Source organism: Alligator mississippiensis, chromosome 1 (genome assembly GCF_030867095.1).
Source record: "Alligator mississippiensis isolate rAllMis1 chromosome 1, rAllMis1, whole genome shotgun sequence".
Classification (NCBI taxonomy): Eukaryota; Metazoa; Chordata; order Crocodylia; family Alligatoridae; genus Alligator; species Alligator mississippiensis.
This window is the reverse complement of record NC_081824.1, coordinates 290,369,862-290,385,966: the sequence shown is the minus strand read 5'-3', so window position 1 is coordinate 290,385,966 and position 16,105 is coordinate 290,369,862. Positions and strand designations below refer to the sequence as shown.

The 16,105-nt window shown below is 41.7% G+C and overlaps 1 protein-coding gene across 13 annotated transcripts in view; it reads left to right on the top strand.

Moving 5' to 3' along the window:
• The first annotated feature begins 1,350 nt into the window (after positions 1–1,350).
• The window catches only part of LOC109280385 (endogenous retroviral envelope protein HEMO-like), a 107,236-nt gene continuing 92,481 nt past the window's right edge, over positions 1,351–16,105 (top strand). For all 13 annotated transcript variants that reach the window (XR_009459066.1, XR_009459065.1, XR_009459068.1 and 10 more), the window contains exon 1: positions 1,351–1,866. Coding sequence is in view for 1 of the 13 variants with exons in the window: in XM_059720676.1 (XP_059576659.1) it covers positions 1,861–1,866 (6 nt within the window). In the remaining 12 variants the exon portion in view is untranslated. The remainder of the gene's footprint in view (positions 1,867–16,105) is intronic.

The window sequence follows — 16,105 nt, the reverse complement described above, 5'->3', positions numbered from 1 at the left end:
TGCCTCAGAAATAATTCATACCTCATATAAGTCTACTGTAGGCTCACTTCACAGTGCAGCTAGTGGTGCACAGGAAGTGCATGCATTGTGTACTCAAACCTGAAATGGACACAAGGATTTTCATGTAACGTTGTGCACTTGAGGTTGCTGGCAGACATCAAGGCAATCATGTGATTTTGGGCTGAGGAATTCTAGGCCCCATCCCCCAAATCATGTGACCTGACGTGCATGTCTGCCATTTCTGGGCATAACTTTCCTTAAACCCTGTTGCGTGACTCGACTGCTGGTGCAGGGGACACCTGCAGCTGGGAAGTGGGAAGCTCCTTGCTCCCCAGCTGCACCCCCCTCCTCACGTAGGCTCCTGGAAACACACAAAAAAGTGGGTGTACAGGTGGGGCTCCCAACTGCACAGGTCTTTTTAAAGGTCCAGGGTGCCATGAACCCAATTTCAGGGAGATTTTCCCTGATACCAGGCTCAGAGTGCCCCAGACCTTTAAAAAGTATGCATTTAGCTGGAAGTCCCGGGCTGCATGCCTGCCTGCTTTCTTGAGTCCCCTGGGCATTGCATACCTAACATCAGGGAGAGACTCCCTTATGTCGGGTCACAGACCTCCTCACAGTGCAGCTGGGCATGGGAGATCTTCCTCATCCTCAGACACACTCACCTGTCATGCTCAGCTGGGGATGTGGGAGCTCCCCTACCCTCACTGCTTCTTTCAGGCATCTCTTTAACCCCATGCATGCAGAGGGGGGATGGGATAAGTTCCCCCATCTGCAGGTGTGCACCCATTTTTAAAGAGGTGCCTGGCATCCTTCAAAGATAGAGCATGGGGCAGCCAGATTTAGGACCTGGAACTGCCCTCAGTTAATTGCACCAAAAATATAACATGTGCCAGAGGTCTTACCTTTCTTATCTGGTGCTCAAGAGAATTAACCTCCTGCTTTACTAATAACCGTAAGTTTTCAGACTCTTTATCTAAATAAGTCTCCTGCATTTTTGAAAACTGAGGCCTGCTCCAAAAAGAATGAAACTATGAACCAGGGAAATGGTGAAATAGATTTTAATTCAGTATGCATTACAAAAGTTGAGAGTAAAAATGCTTTATATAAGATTTCATATCTATTTCCCTTTTCTAGCCACCTAGCTAGATGTTACAGTGCTATTTCTTTTCTCAGAAAAAAAAGCATTACAAAATGTACATAAAACCTTACTTAATAGTTTTTAGGAAATATTGACATCAATACCCATCATTAATGACTGTCATCGATAATATTCAATCATATGCAGCTAAATTCAACAAATACAGATACAATTGGGGCACAGTATGAGAATGAGTAGATCATGGAGAATTATGTTTCGTAATATTCCTGCACATATACTGAATATAGGGAAAAGCAGCTTCTGGAACAATACAGTCTCTTCAAACTAGGAATGTTATAATCTAAAGCTTTCATCATATAAGGACTCTTATATTATTCTTCAACTAGGATCTAAACTTTTATCTGGTTAGCAAATGTAGATTTTACCTAGATTGTCACATACCTTGCTAGTAAATGATTTATCAAGTAAAGCACAGTAAAGCACAATGCCATAGTATTTGAAGTATTGTGCATACAGCACTTGATAAGTATAGTACAAAACATACATTAAAAGAAACTTGTTTATAGTATGTGGCCCACATGTGACTAAATTGGATCTATGAAGAATTGTTTGCTTTTGAGGCATTTCATTAGAAGGCAAGCCTACCTAGCATCGCTATTTCAAGCAAGATATTAGATGCAGTGGAGTCTGCAGAATTGGACACAGATTTGTCAGATGTGGAATTCAGCACATCTCGGCCTCAGTGTTCCCATCTGAAAATGAAGGTAATACTTGCCCATTACATTGCAAGACTGCTTTGATGACTAATTACTAAATATATGGTACTTTGAATAGGTAAAGTGTTAAGTGCTATATTGTTAATAATGTTGGCAATTGTTAATTGTTAAAAATGTTGTATTGTTTGTGATTCAAAACCATAAAAGCAATAAGGGACCTCTAGAGATCATCTACTGTAGCTGTAGATCTTCTGAGGTAGGATCACATATACTGAGACCATCCCTGAAAGGTGTTTGTCTAGCCTGGCAGCATGTACACTGTGTGGGCTGGGCGCCAGCAGCCTGGGCACGCGGGGTCGGAGAAGACCAGAGGTGAGCTAGAATTAGTTACGGACGCGTAGTGGTTGACTTAAAGATTGTTTACTTACACCAAAGATGGTCGTGGTGTAGGTTGGACAGTTTTCCAGGCACAGCTCCGCTTAAATCCTCATTTGAGGATTACGACAATTCGCTCTCTCCCACGGAGTTGTTGAAGCTCCGTGGGTCCGTTTCTTTTGTTCTCAGGAAGGGATACGTCTAGGAATCTATCGGCAACGGGGAGAGGCCAGAGGCTGTTCAGGCCCCTGTTGCCTTTTAAGAAATGCGTTGGGTCCACAAGGATCTGCAGCGCTTAGAGATCTTCATGCAAGGCGAAGGTTTTTTTCTCTCTCTCTCGAACTCCTACTCCGACTCGGGCGGAAACCACCCAAGCTCTTTATACGGCTAGCAGGCCAACCGCTAGCCGCCACGTATGCATAATTTTACGTGAACCAATAATGTGGCTCGAATTCAAATACAAATGGCGGAAACTCTTTGCACCGAGCATTTCTTAGATGCAAAAAGAAATGCACCATGCAAAGAAAGCTACAAATTGGCGGGAAATTCTCCGTTGCACTGGGGTTCTCTTCTGCAGCAGAAAACTCCACCGTGCAAAGAAGCTGCAATTTAGCGGGAAAATAATTTAGCAGTGCCGAAGCACACACAAAATAAAAATCACAACTTTGGGTTGTGACATACACGTGCAGAGTTACTGTGCAGTAACTTAGGTGCAGTACACGTGCACAGTTACTATGCAGGAACCAAAAATTACTGTGTAATACAGTCACATGTCTACACATGTGCACCTGTACTGCATGGTAACTATGGTGACTTACATTGGTTTGGGCATAAATTTGCTACTTGCATGATGCAGGTAGCAAATTTACGCCCAAGTAGTTACTGCACAGTAAGTACGTGCAGACACCTTACTGCGCAGTAATGCTGTGTGTGTGGACTGACTTGGGACTAACTTTAGTCCCAAGTCAGTTCACACACAGAATTACTGTGCTGTAACACCTGCACATGTAGATGACAGCATAAAAACCTCTTACTGTGCAATAACTTACTGTGCAGTAATTTACTGTGTGGTAAATGCACGTGTAGACATGCTCTGTTATTAAAAACCCTCATTGAAGGGAGATTCCACAGCACTCCTAGGTCAATGCTTAACAGTCCTTATAATCAGAAAATATTTCCTTATGCTTAACCAAAATCATCTCTATTGCAAATTACACCAGTTTTTTCTTGTCTTAGTCTAAGTGGACTTGAAGTAGAATTTATTATTGTCCAAGTTACATATCTGAAGAATCATGCCCCCTCCTCCACCAGTCCTCTATTTCAGAAGAAGCAAACCCAGTTCTTTCAACCTTTCCTCACACGTTTTGTTCTCTAAACCACTTACAATTCTTGTTGTTCTCCTCTTGAATCTCTTCAATTTGTCTACTTCTTAAAGTGTAGTACCCAGATTTGCCCTTTTTGCAACTTTATCACACATTTATAGCTTGTGATCCAGTGTAACTCCTGATCCCTTTTCTGAATTACTGCTAGAATCACTAATTCCCCATTTGTATTCATTCATTTGATTTCTCATTTCTGAAGCAGAGTACTTTGTCCTTGTCCTTGTCTGAAAAACATAAAGCGACATTCAATAATCTCTCCAATTTATCAAAATCATCCTGAATTCTGATCGTGCCTTCAAAATGTGTGTGGATTGTGAATTGTGGACTCTTGGATTGTAGTCCAGAAGAAACAGAGCTCATATTCTCTACTCCATTGTCCGAGTTATTAATGAAAATATTGGCTAGAAGCAAACCAAGGACAGATCCTGCAAAACCCCAATAGCAGGTAACAGATACCAGCCAGAGATCAAATCACTGATTGTGATTTTTTGTTCACTTAATTTATTATAATTTAATCTAGATTATATTGTCCTAATTTGCTCATAAGGATGCCATATGGGACTGTGTAAAAAGCCTCACTTAAATCATTTTATACAAGTACATGTACTGCTTCCGTATTTTCCACTAGATCATGCTAGAACAACACTTGAATTCTGTACCACAAGTCAGACTCTTTTTTCCTATGACCATTTATGCTAATTAATTTGCAGGATTCATGCAAGAGGGGGCATTAATTGGATTTCATTACTACCCCCAACTGTGGTACATTTTCTGCTCACATATGCTATAGCTCTCTCCTTTTAACCATCTGTCTTGGCAATTCGGTTGCATAACTTGGTTTGTCATGTCAAGCTTCAAGATACATTTCCTACTATGGAAAGAGAACTCAGATATGCCTAAATCATGCTATGGCATTCTTCCCATGTTCTCTAGAGCTATGGAACACTACTTTCTGTGCATAGATATAGAGAGAATTTGCCTAGGGCTACTTGATAGAGTGATTTTATTCACATTAATAGAGTAGCTAAGGTTATTAGGGACCGATATTACAGGAAAGGGTGAATATCATGTAGAAAACCTCAACATGAATGTGAAAAAAATCTGAATCTGTTTGGCCTGTATTCTACTTGTATTTCCATGGGGATGTACCCAAAGTAATCTGGCTGGAAGTCAATTGCATTACACCAACTTGAATTTATCTAAATACACAGCTTTACTCTAAAAAGTGACTTCCTACTTCTCAGACTTGCTCTGAGGACATTCTCAGAGTCACATCTGCTGACTTAAGTGATCAAAATAATTTTGTGGTACTTTCTTTTACTCCTGTCAGCCCTTCAGAGCTAACCCAGTGATGAGAGAATGAGCTAGACTCTATTTCTCATCAGGTAGGCCAAAACAACATTAACTAAGTATTCGTTCTGCTCTCAGCTAACTCCACAACTCAATGAAGACATTTTTTTGTCACATGTGCTATGTAATGGGTTTGCCTGGATATAAGCCAGAGCAGAATCTGACTTGAGGAACATCCATTACTGGGAATGCTGAGTGCATCATTGGCAATTCAAAAGAAAACCAATGTCTTTAAATTTATAACTTGAACAAATCAGATCTGGAGCTATGGAAAAAAATAATTGAACCACAATAGATGTGGAATCCTATAACCAAAGAATCATGTGGAACCATGCAATTAGTCCAATAAAAGATACTATTCTCCCCCCCCCCCCCCCCCCCCCCCCAAATCCTTGTCTCTTGCATATTTCCTGGACCATTATGGCTACAACATCATTCAAACCCTATGGGTACCTGTAGATGTGCAGGCAGGATCTGAAGCACTGTCCTTACAGAATTTTGGAACAGACTTGATTAATCAAGTTGATTAATCAAATCTGCTGGCTGGAGTGGGATAACTAGTGAACTCCAGCCAGTATCCATGTCTCATGTATCAGTGTTCCCATGCTTTAAAATGGTGGTGGAAGCACTTTAACTAAAGCTCATCTGACTTCTGGAGCTCGTAAAAATGTCCTGTAATATCACTTTACAGAATCTGTTTTCAGAACAGATTCACACTAAGTTAAGGGTGGGAGAAAACTGTCAGGGAAGAAATAAATAGGGATAAAAAGGTGGTAGGACAGTAATACAGTTTCAGACATACAAACTGAAATGTCAAATACATTTGGGGTTCTTAACTAGGGAGGCTTTATGAAAATTTATTTTCTCAACTGCACTTACAATATATCTATATTTATTAATGCTTTGGGACAGAAGAATTATTACTTATTGAAAGCAAATTAAATATTGGGTAATAGGCCCTATTTTCCTTAGCTGTAATGGAAGTGGAGCTCTTATGTTATTAGTGCCTTCAATTGCAAGTACAGTGAATTGAATTGATTCTCATGGATATCACAAAATTATACAGTAATTTTTCTTTCCTCTGGACAGTTCAGCATTGTGTCAGCATGGGTGCTGCAGGTGAAATCAAGCAGAAAGAGTCATCGTGGACAAATAAGCACTGCAAACATATTAAGTGAAGTGGGTTTCAGGCTGAACATTTCACATTTATGAATATTTTTTCTTTCATGCAAAGAAATGGGAATTTTTTGAGGTCCGAGGGCCTAATCTGACTCTGGCTGAAGTCAGTGGGAGTTCTTGTATTCACCTCAAAGGGTGCTGGATCAGATACTAAGTACAGATGAGGAGAGACGTGTAAACGCAAAGCTAGATGAGGAAGCTTACAAAATACTCACCTGCAGTACTGGCAGGTCTGGATCAAGAAGGTAATAACCAGTAACTTAATTATAAGTGCAGTACACATTCTCCTATTTGTCTTAATGGCCATCTGTATTGCTGTGGGCTCTGACCTTCATGTCCTGACATTAATGTACTGTAGCTAAATAAATCAGGTTCACGTAAAACCAGATTCATGCTTGTCCAACCAGAAAGAAATTCACCTTTTATGTTCTTTCTATGTATTTTCTTTAAACAAAGTTTGTACATAAAAATGCAAGTGGAAAATCAATGTTTAACCACAGTTACTGCACAGTGGAGATCCCACAATCATGACCCCCAAATACTTTTCTTGCATTTATGGCACAGCATACTCCTTTTTACCTTTAGGATAAAAAATATATTGTTGTACCTTTTATCTTGCTTCACAGATTATCTTAAAACATCTTTCCTTTTGTATTCAGAGTAGTGTTGAAACTGTTACTGCTCGGATTTTTGATTGTTCTGATGAAATTCACCAGAAATAGAAAAAAGTTAAAATGAAATCCTTTAAATCTGAGCTTACAGAATGAAAGTGTAACAGAATACTAAAATGAAGGGGAGAAAGGAGAACATGTAAAAAGTGCGTGTGCTGGCTTCTACATATTTTGTCTCTATGACAGCATGTTTCTAAGTCCCTCTGGGATATACATTCCATTTTAAGTGGTATCATCCATTATACTTCCTTTGGGATTTGTTTGAAGGAAAATTGTTACATGATGGTGATGCATTATTAACAGGCCATATGGGCATAAGGCTTTAGAGCAAGGAGCTTAACAAGAGCACAGGAAAACAGTTTTGCAGATCTGTCTTTCCTCCTTCCAATGCATATTCCATAGTTTCTGCTACCCACTGAACTTTTACTACCCATTTAAAATATGACAGTAAAAGATATTAGCAGAACAGTCGATTATTTTTCATATAATATTCACTGTAGATAAGCTAAAAAAATAACTCATCAATAGATTACCTTCTTACACAGCACCCTTAAAGGAACTGCTTTTGTAAGAGTTCTTTAGGTGGAGAAGAAAGAAGCAGCAGTAGAAATAAAGCCCTCCTTTCCTGTACAGCTATATGCATGTGCCCTGAAATTCACTGCAACAGTTCTCTTCATACATTACCAGCAGTCCAATAATACCCATGTTAGAAGCTGACATTCCTTTTTCTTATGAGTTCACCCTACTATGCCCAACTTGCTTGGATGCAGACTTCCACATCAGCACAGCTGCAGTACCTTGACTTAAATAAGGACTCACATTTGGTCTCTTAAGGAAAAAAGTTAGTGAAAGGAGAGTCAATGGGTGACTGGCAGAGGTCACATACTAGCAGCCTTGTTTTATATCTACCTTGAAAAATGCAGAGCCGCATAGGGTATAGTTATACATTACCTTTCAAACATGTTAAAGGCCCTTCAGACAGGAGTGTCCACATATTAAGGCAGGAAAAAGATTAGTTATGTACCTCTGAGACTTTCATAATTTCTGTTATTCAGGAGAGGATTTGCTGCAGTTGGTGTTAGGCAGATCATGTTGCAGTAATGTCAGTCTGCTCCACGAGGTGAATACCAGCAGTTTGTGGTCCTTCAATATCCCAGGAGGCACTGCTCCTAGCCCCACCATGTGGATTAGCTATTCTCCTAGACCCTTATGCCCTGGACTGGCAGCTGGGACAGCTATGTATCGGTGGGTCAGTGGGTAATGTAGGCAAAGGAGTGGGGGGGAGGGGGAAAGGGGAGAGAGGAGGAGGAGAAGAGGAGAAGGTGGTGGGGAAAAGGGGGGTGGGAGAGTGGGCAGCTGTGGGGCCCAGCAGGAGACATGTGGGCTTGATGTGGATGCAGCTCAGGCTCAATCTGGACATGCAGGGGGCTGCACAGTCCTGATCCTGGAGCATGGGTCCAAAAGGCCTGTACTGCTGCTGGAGAGCAGTGCAGGCACAGAGCAGACTTAGCAAATCCTAGCCATTAGGGCTGTGTGAGGCTTTGGACAGAGCTTCGGATCCAGAGAAACTTCGGACACTTCGGGGTCCAAAGCAGCACATCCGGGTTGAAGCGCTGGCCTCAGGCTTCCCGAAGCGGTTTGGAGCCGCCTTGAAGATTGGGCATAGGGTATAATGGGGAAACAATAAAATATCTATAACTTTGTTGTTTTTTGTCAGATTTTGATGAAATTTTCAGGGGTAGTAGACTCTGCAGAGAGGATGATGTCTGTCAAGCTTCAAGAAGATTGGTGTAGGGGTTTGGGGGAAACTGTATCCCAAATTCTTGAAAGCAAAACTCCTGTCACGTCTATGTGTTACAACACAGGGGGCTAAAAACTGCAGGGCTGGTAGCTCTTACTGAGGCCACAAAGCCTGTCAATTTTCAAGAAGATCGATGCAGGGGTTTGGGGGGAACTGCCCCTCAAGCTGTGGACAAGCAAAACTCGTGCCATGGGTGCTTGTGGGACTGACTGTGTTTTCTTGGGGTGAGGAGGGGAGACACTGCTGCAGGCCTGGCGGCTAAGCTGCTGTGTTACCAGTTACCAATCAATCAATCATGATTCACTCAGGGACGAGGGACTCAGGGACCAGCTCAATACACAGGACCTAGCTACTACATAATGGCTTAACGAGCATCAGTTAGCACCTACAAAACCAGGCTAAGGAGAGGAAGGACTCAATACAGACAATCAACTGCCCCAAGACGGAGACAGTCTTGGCAGGAGTTTTGCCTGTCAGCCCCTAGGGGTGCAGGGCCACAGAACCCCCCTACACCCATCTCCTCCACAGCTGGCAGGTGTCATGGCCACAGCAGGGGCCACCATCCCTGCAGCTGTCACCCTGCTGCGCATTAACACACGCAGGGTCACCCATGGCACGAGTTTTGCTTGTCCGCAGCTTGAGGTGCAGTTCTCTGCAAACCCCTGCATCTATCTCCTTGAAACTTGTCAGGCTTTGTGGCCTCAGTAAGAGCTACCAGCCCTGCAGTTTTGACTCCCCTATGATGTAACACACAGCCGTGACATGAGTTTTGCTTTCAATAATTTGGGGTATGGTTCCCCCCAAGCCACTGCACCGATCTTCTTGAAACCTGGCAGGTTTCATGCTCTCAGCAAAGGCTACTATCTCTGCATGTTTCATCGAAAAACAAACAAAATTATAGATATTTCATTGATTCCCCATTATACCCTATGGCCGGATCTACGAGGCAGTTCCGAAGCGTCAGAGCTGCTTCGGCCGGATCTAGGTGGAAACCCAGTCCGGAGCTCTGGTTTGGATCACGGCCATCCAAAGCGGCCAGATCCGAAGCCGGATTGGATCGCTGCCGACTTGCACAGGCCTACTAGCCATGCCCTTGCTTGCCAGGCCTCTAGTGGCAGGTCAGAGCTGTGCATGTTAAACAAGGCATCGACCCTTAATGTGTGATTGCTCACAGCTTTATTCCAAAGAGTGATCCTTAAGAGTTAGCAGGTGCTAATTGTAATGTGTGACTACCCCCACAGATATCTGAGCCAGCTCAGATCCCAGAAGGCCTTAGCATGGCGGTCTGCTCTGGGTAATTGGCCAGGGTGGAAAGCTGCACTAATTTGGCTTCTCATACCTGAACCTAGCTTACTCACAGTCACCCTTGCACATAGATGCACCATTGACCTCAAATTATTTTCAAATTACATAGTCAAATTACTTGAAATGTTTCCAGTTCTAAACAATTGTCTATTTAATCTCCAGTCCGATAGTCACAATGTTACAGATCATATGTCTGCCAATCATGGCATCTGGTTTTCTATTAAAAGAGGATTAAAAGAACAAAATTGCAAAAAGGCAGTCTGAGATGCTTAGATTTTTCTCTTCAAATCTATGAATGAAAACTAGTTACAAGATGGTAAGGTTTACTAAATTTGAAATCTTGAAAGGTATGGCAACCTGAAATAACCAGCCCAATTCACAAATTGTAGCTAATACCTTTTAAAAAATATCATTTTACAGTGAAACTTACTTTTGTGTATCCAGCATACTTCCAATTGTTTTACTAATTAAATAAAGCCCAATTTTTTACATTCTGGTTTTGTACATTTTAAATTCCAATTTGCAACCAAATAGAGACTGACAAAAATCATAAATAAAATATATTGGCTTCTAAAAAAGTAATGTCTGGTTCACCATTTTATGATACAATAAACAAGTAAAACTTAAGAAAACAAGTGTAAGTTTACTTTTTGAACAAATGTGCAAAGATATGGTGTATCCCCTGGGTAAACCAAAAGAAGCGCCACATTTTGTGCAAAAGCTACATTTATCAACATATATTAGTGGTATCAACCAATGAGAGAGGTAGTCAGCCATATTAGTTTAAGTCAGGCAAAAGGCAGGTATAGGGTAATGATTCTCAACCAGCATGGCACAGCATCCAGGGGTACTTTGAGATCCTTTCAAGGGTGGTGTGGGGCATGGGTGACTGGTGCCACTTGGGTCACCCCGACATCAGTCAGTGACTGGGGGGGGAAGGGTTCCTCAGCAGCTGATCCCACTGAGCAGAGGGGAGGGGGTGTCTCCCAGGAGCCAATTTCACTCACTGCAAGTGGCGCGGCTACTCCCCTGCCTGCTGGCTAAACAGGGAGTGTGGCCTAACAGGGGATGCACCAGTGCTCTCAGGGGGGCATGTGCACCCCTTACATGTCGTCACTGGGGTGGGGTGCCAAACAATGTTAGCACTGTTAGGTACACAAAAATGATTTATAAGATAAACCCAGAAGGAGTTAATACACATGCTCTGGGAGTGTGTATGTATATGGGGGGGCACTTTAATTATTAAAATATAGTGACAGCTCTTGGATCTGCTCAAATTAAAGCACCCAGACCATCTCATGTATCAGCATCCCTGTACTTAAAAATAGTAGCATGGTCCCTTTAACTAAAGCTTGTTCAAGAAACTTTAGTTAAAGCGCCCCTGCTGCCATTTTTCAGTGCGGGGATGCTGATACATGAGACACTGGAGTCTGCTGGAGTGCAGTAATTACCAAGCTCCAGCAGACTCGATTAATCGTGCCTGCTCAGACATGCTGGGCTTACAGTGCATTGCAGCAGTCTCACTGCTTGTGTATAGGGCTAGGGACAGACATTACACATAAACCAGTTTAAGTGATCAGAAACTGGTTTAAATCTGTAACAGAACAGATATTCAGTGCACATAAACCAGATTGATAATGGCTGAAACTGGTTTGAGATAAACCTGGTTGAATGTAGTATCAGATTTAACTGATTTGGGTCAAACCGGTTTATGCAATGCCTGTCCCAGACCCCTTCCTGGTTTAAGATAAACCAGACAGCCCCAGCATCCTGGCATGCTCTCTGGGCTGAGTGGGGCTCTTTGCTCCACAGCAGGCCTGGCCCCTCCCCTCTGTTCCCTCGCTAGAGCTCTGGCAGAGACTGCAGGCATCTGCCTGGCTTCTCCCTGCTATGAAGGGATTATTCCCCCCCACCTCTCTGCCTTACATCACTCAACATTAGCTAGCAGACCACATGCTGGCTACAGTCCATGGTGTGGGAGACAGGCAGACAGGCTTTTTGGAGCTAATCAACAGGTAGCTGATCAACAGGTCCTTCCTTGGAAACGCTGTTTAAGAAGAACTTGAACTAATGCAGAGAGGCTTTGTTTTCTTAATGGGTTGATAAGCACTGAGTTAGGGGTTGTAAGCATTCCCTGGTGGGCTGCTTAGGAGGAGGGGAACATCAGAGCATCCTGCCAGGGTCTGTTCCCTCAGCTCAGCTCTGTGGAAGTGAAGGGAGGGCTGCTCTAGCTCCCCCTGGCTTCTAGCCTGAGCCATTGCAGGCATGTGCCTGAATTTTAACAGTCCAGAGGGGATGTCTGTATGGTTATAAACTGGTTTAGCCTAGCCAGGTTAGACTAACCTGCAAAGATTGAATCAATTCAGGCTCAGGCTGTTTGAATCTCTGCCCTAGCTTAGGTGCCCAGAGATTTCAAATAGCAATCTTTGTTTGCAACAGAAAAACAGCTATATTATTTTTCTGCAGTTAAAGAAGAGTGAAAACTAAGAGTTGGCATTTTCTGAGGTGTGCCTTGCATCTGTCCAGGAATGCTTCAAGTCTAAAAAGGTTGAAAACCACTGGTATAGGGCATCTCCAAATCTGAAATCATTGTGTTTGAGAACAAAGTGGTAGAAACAGAGGCAGTATCGTTGTCAGGGATAATGTTTCTTATGGTTTGTAATCTGTCTTCATGGGAGATATTGGTGTTCAGAGATGAAACATCTGTGGTAGCTGATATGGTATTTTTGCTGGAAGCTTGTCAATAAAGCCTGATTTCTATAAGTCAACTCATAGCATCTGGTGAAGTACTCTGTCACTCACCAAATCTTATGCCTCTGAAACAGTTAGTCTCTGGTGCCATCCTGCTGTGTCTTCAAGCAATGAGAAGCAGTCTTTCTTTAAGAAAAAGTACAAATATAAAACAAATTAAAATCAATATAAATCAAGATTTCCTGCCTCCTGATTTAAAAGCATGATAAGAAATGGTGATTTAAATGGCCCATCTGTGCAGAAAGGCTGATACTCCAAGATCTTCAGTGTGCACCATTTTTTACTGAGGTAAAGTCCTAACTGACTATATCCTAGACTCATGCATTGTTTCCCTACTTGCTCCTTTCTGTCAGAACTCTCACTGATATCAACAGGCATTTTCCTAGGTATGAACTATGTAAAAACTGAGGACTTGGCTTTGATTTCACCACTGCCAAATCAGGACTAACTTATCTTAGGTCACTAGGCTTATACTGGTACAAAATTGGTGTGAGACCATAAAATGGCCCATTACTTTTATCTCCAGGTTCCCTGCTATGCTTTTGATATTCCCACAATTTTAACCATGCTTTTGTAGAAAAACAGCTCTTCTTGTTCAGTTTTCAGGTAGACAAAAAATGTACTGGAAATCAGAAAGCAATCCAAGCTATTTGATGAATAGATCATTTTGTTGGCAATTACAAAACATATCTGAAGAGCTGCACCACATAATACTGGGCTAGAAAGGGAGAACACTACTGTTTGATATCTAAAGTATTCCTTCAAATTCTCAGAACTCGTTGGGAGGTACTTAGTTCCTAAGCAGTGGCTTCAAAATAATTCCTACTTACAAACTTTTAAACATATAGACAAAGAAAGTGAATGTTAAATGCATAAAATGTTTACATAGCAAATATAATACATTGTAGATGTACCACAAATTGTTATCAAATATTACATTTATTTTAGCACTGGAACTGGAGGGTGGTGTGGTGAAGTCCATGCTACTATCAACCTTTCAATCTTCACCATGACCCTGGTAAAGATCATAGTACTTAAAATATAATATTTTTCAGTCTCTTGCTATTCACTGATTAAAGTCATCTTGAAAGTGTCTGCTGGGGTATCTACTGGGGTTCCCAATGGGGATATGAGGGTGAAAGGAAGGGCACATTTTGGAGCTGCATGGAAGAAAAGGTCCTTCTTCAAGCCATTAGGAGCAAGGGGAAAAAGAGGAGACATCTGGGGATTTGAGTGAGAGAGAGACACAGGCATTGGGCTAGGGATGGAATACAGGGAATAAAGTGATGATGGACAATGTGATGTCCTGGACACATGCAGACAGTTTTTCAGATGGACTAAAATAAAGTGCATCATCACTATCAGATAAAATTACACTCTCTCCCTAAAATTTTGTATAGGAATTCTGGCACACAACTGCAACAGAACTGAATATTAACACCTCAAGTTCCTATGAAATGGATCCCGTGTGAGGTATAGTTGCTACAAACATTTGAAAAAACAAAGCATAATCTAAAGTTACTAAGTATTGAAATATTTTGAGGGAAGTTCTGTAACACATTCAAATAGAGCTATTTTTATGCTAGTGACTGTGCTCCCAATGTGTGTGGTGAATTTAGCTATGCTACCCTGGCTGTTCTTATATCAAGTGTGCAACAATATACAAATTGACCCTTAAAACTGAAGTACCTTTACAATTTAGAAATGGCTTCTGCTTCACCCCGCTCTTTCATTATCCATTTTAACACACACAATCTGTCCTGAGAAATTTTCATATTACAGGAACTTGCTCAATGAGGATCCTCTTTCTCTTGATATACCTCTTCCTTAACTTGTCATAACTTGCCCACTCATCTCCACTTAGTATCAGTAGTAGTGGCTACTTCCTCTGTTCACTAACTTCCAGTAACACTTACTCCTTCTCACCTGATACCACTGAGGTCAATGGACTCATCTATTTTATGGCAGGGTAATTAGCAGCATTTAGCAGCCTTGTGTCTGTGCACACTAGGGAAATGTATTTGGAAATTCATTTGGCTAATGTTTACAACTACCATTTAGCACATATGTTGACACACAGTTTAACAATGCATTAGCTAGTTTAATTTCTTAATGATATTACAAAATCTATGTCATAAGACTATTGTTAAGATTAATGTTCACTTCTGGTATTTCAAGATCCTCACTTCCTTCACCTTGTTTTGAACTTGCCATGTAGCTGCTAATTATAAACAAATTGGACTTTGCCCAAAACCTCAAAACCAAATTAGGGAATTAGAGTATGTGAGTAAGTTACCTCCTCCTCCTCTTTTCTGTGGAGCTCTGTATTCTTTATTATTCTTTGCTGTTCCTCCTCTCCTAGGACTCACTTCCTTCTTCCCTTGGTGCTGCCTCTGTTATTCCAAGATCCTCACTTCCTTCGTTTGCTTCCCTTGGAAGTTTATGTATTTCTGTCCTCTCTCTAACAGGGTGGCTGACCTCATTTTCTTCATTAATTCTTTTGTGGATGCCTCTCCCCACTTGCCCTGGTGGCAGAGGTGAGCAAGCATTCACATGGAGGGCTTGCAAGACTGCCTTCCTGATATCCTCTATATATTAAGTGAACATTTCTTTCAAGATACTAGAATGAAGAAACTTTTGATTTAGAAGTACCAATGCAATCCAGAGACGTGATTCTCAACTAGTGTGACAGAGCATCCTTGAGCTCCTTTCAAGAGTGCCACAGGGTGCCACATAGTGTTAGCATTGTTAGTTGTGCAATCATAATTTACAAGATAAACCCAGAGATTTCAAATAGGAATTTATAGTGTAAAAACATTCTGACCTGTTGTGAGCTTTCTGAGATCTCGGCAACAGAAGAATTGTTCTATTCTTTTTTTCTGTAATGAAAAGATGAGCAGAAACTAATAGGGGTGCCTTGAGTCTAAGGAGGGGTGCCGCAAGTCTGAAAAAATTGAGGATCACTGATCTAGAGAAATGTACAAAGACTGATTTAAATTCTTTATTCCCAGTGGTTTTGTTGTTGCAGTTTATGTTGTATGGGTTCATTTTCCTTTCATTTAACAGTGTTAACTGGCCATGACTCTAGCTACTTTATGTGGATAAAATCTCTCTCTCTACATCAAACTCCTTAGCTTCCCTTTCACAACAAGGTCACATTAGTCTTCAAAGCCAGACCTCCTAAGTGGCTGCTATGATTTTGTTTGGTATGAAAGAATTCCTCAATTTCAGTTTGCTAATCATCATATCACAGGCAAGGTCAGCTCCCAGACTACTGCACCAGGCAGCACAGTTTGGGAAGGATGTGAGCAGCCAACAGTGAGAAAAGACCAGGTTAGGGACTATTTAGAAAAGCTGGACATATACAAGCCCTGGTGGCCAGACAGGATGCACCTGAGGGTGCTGAGGAAATTGGCTGATGAGATTGCAGAGCCACTGACCATCATCTTCGAAAACTCATGGTCATCAGGAAA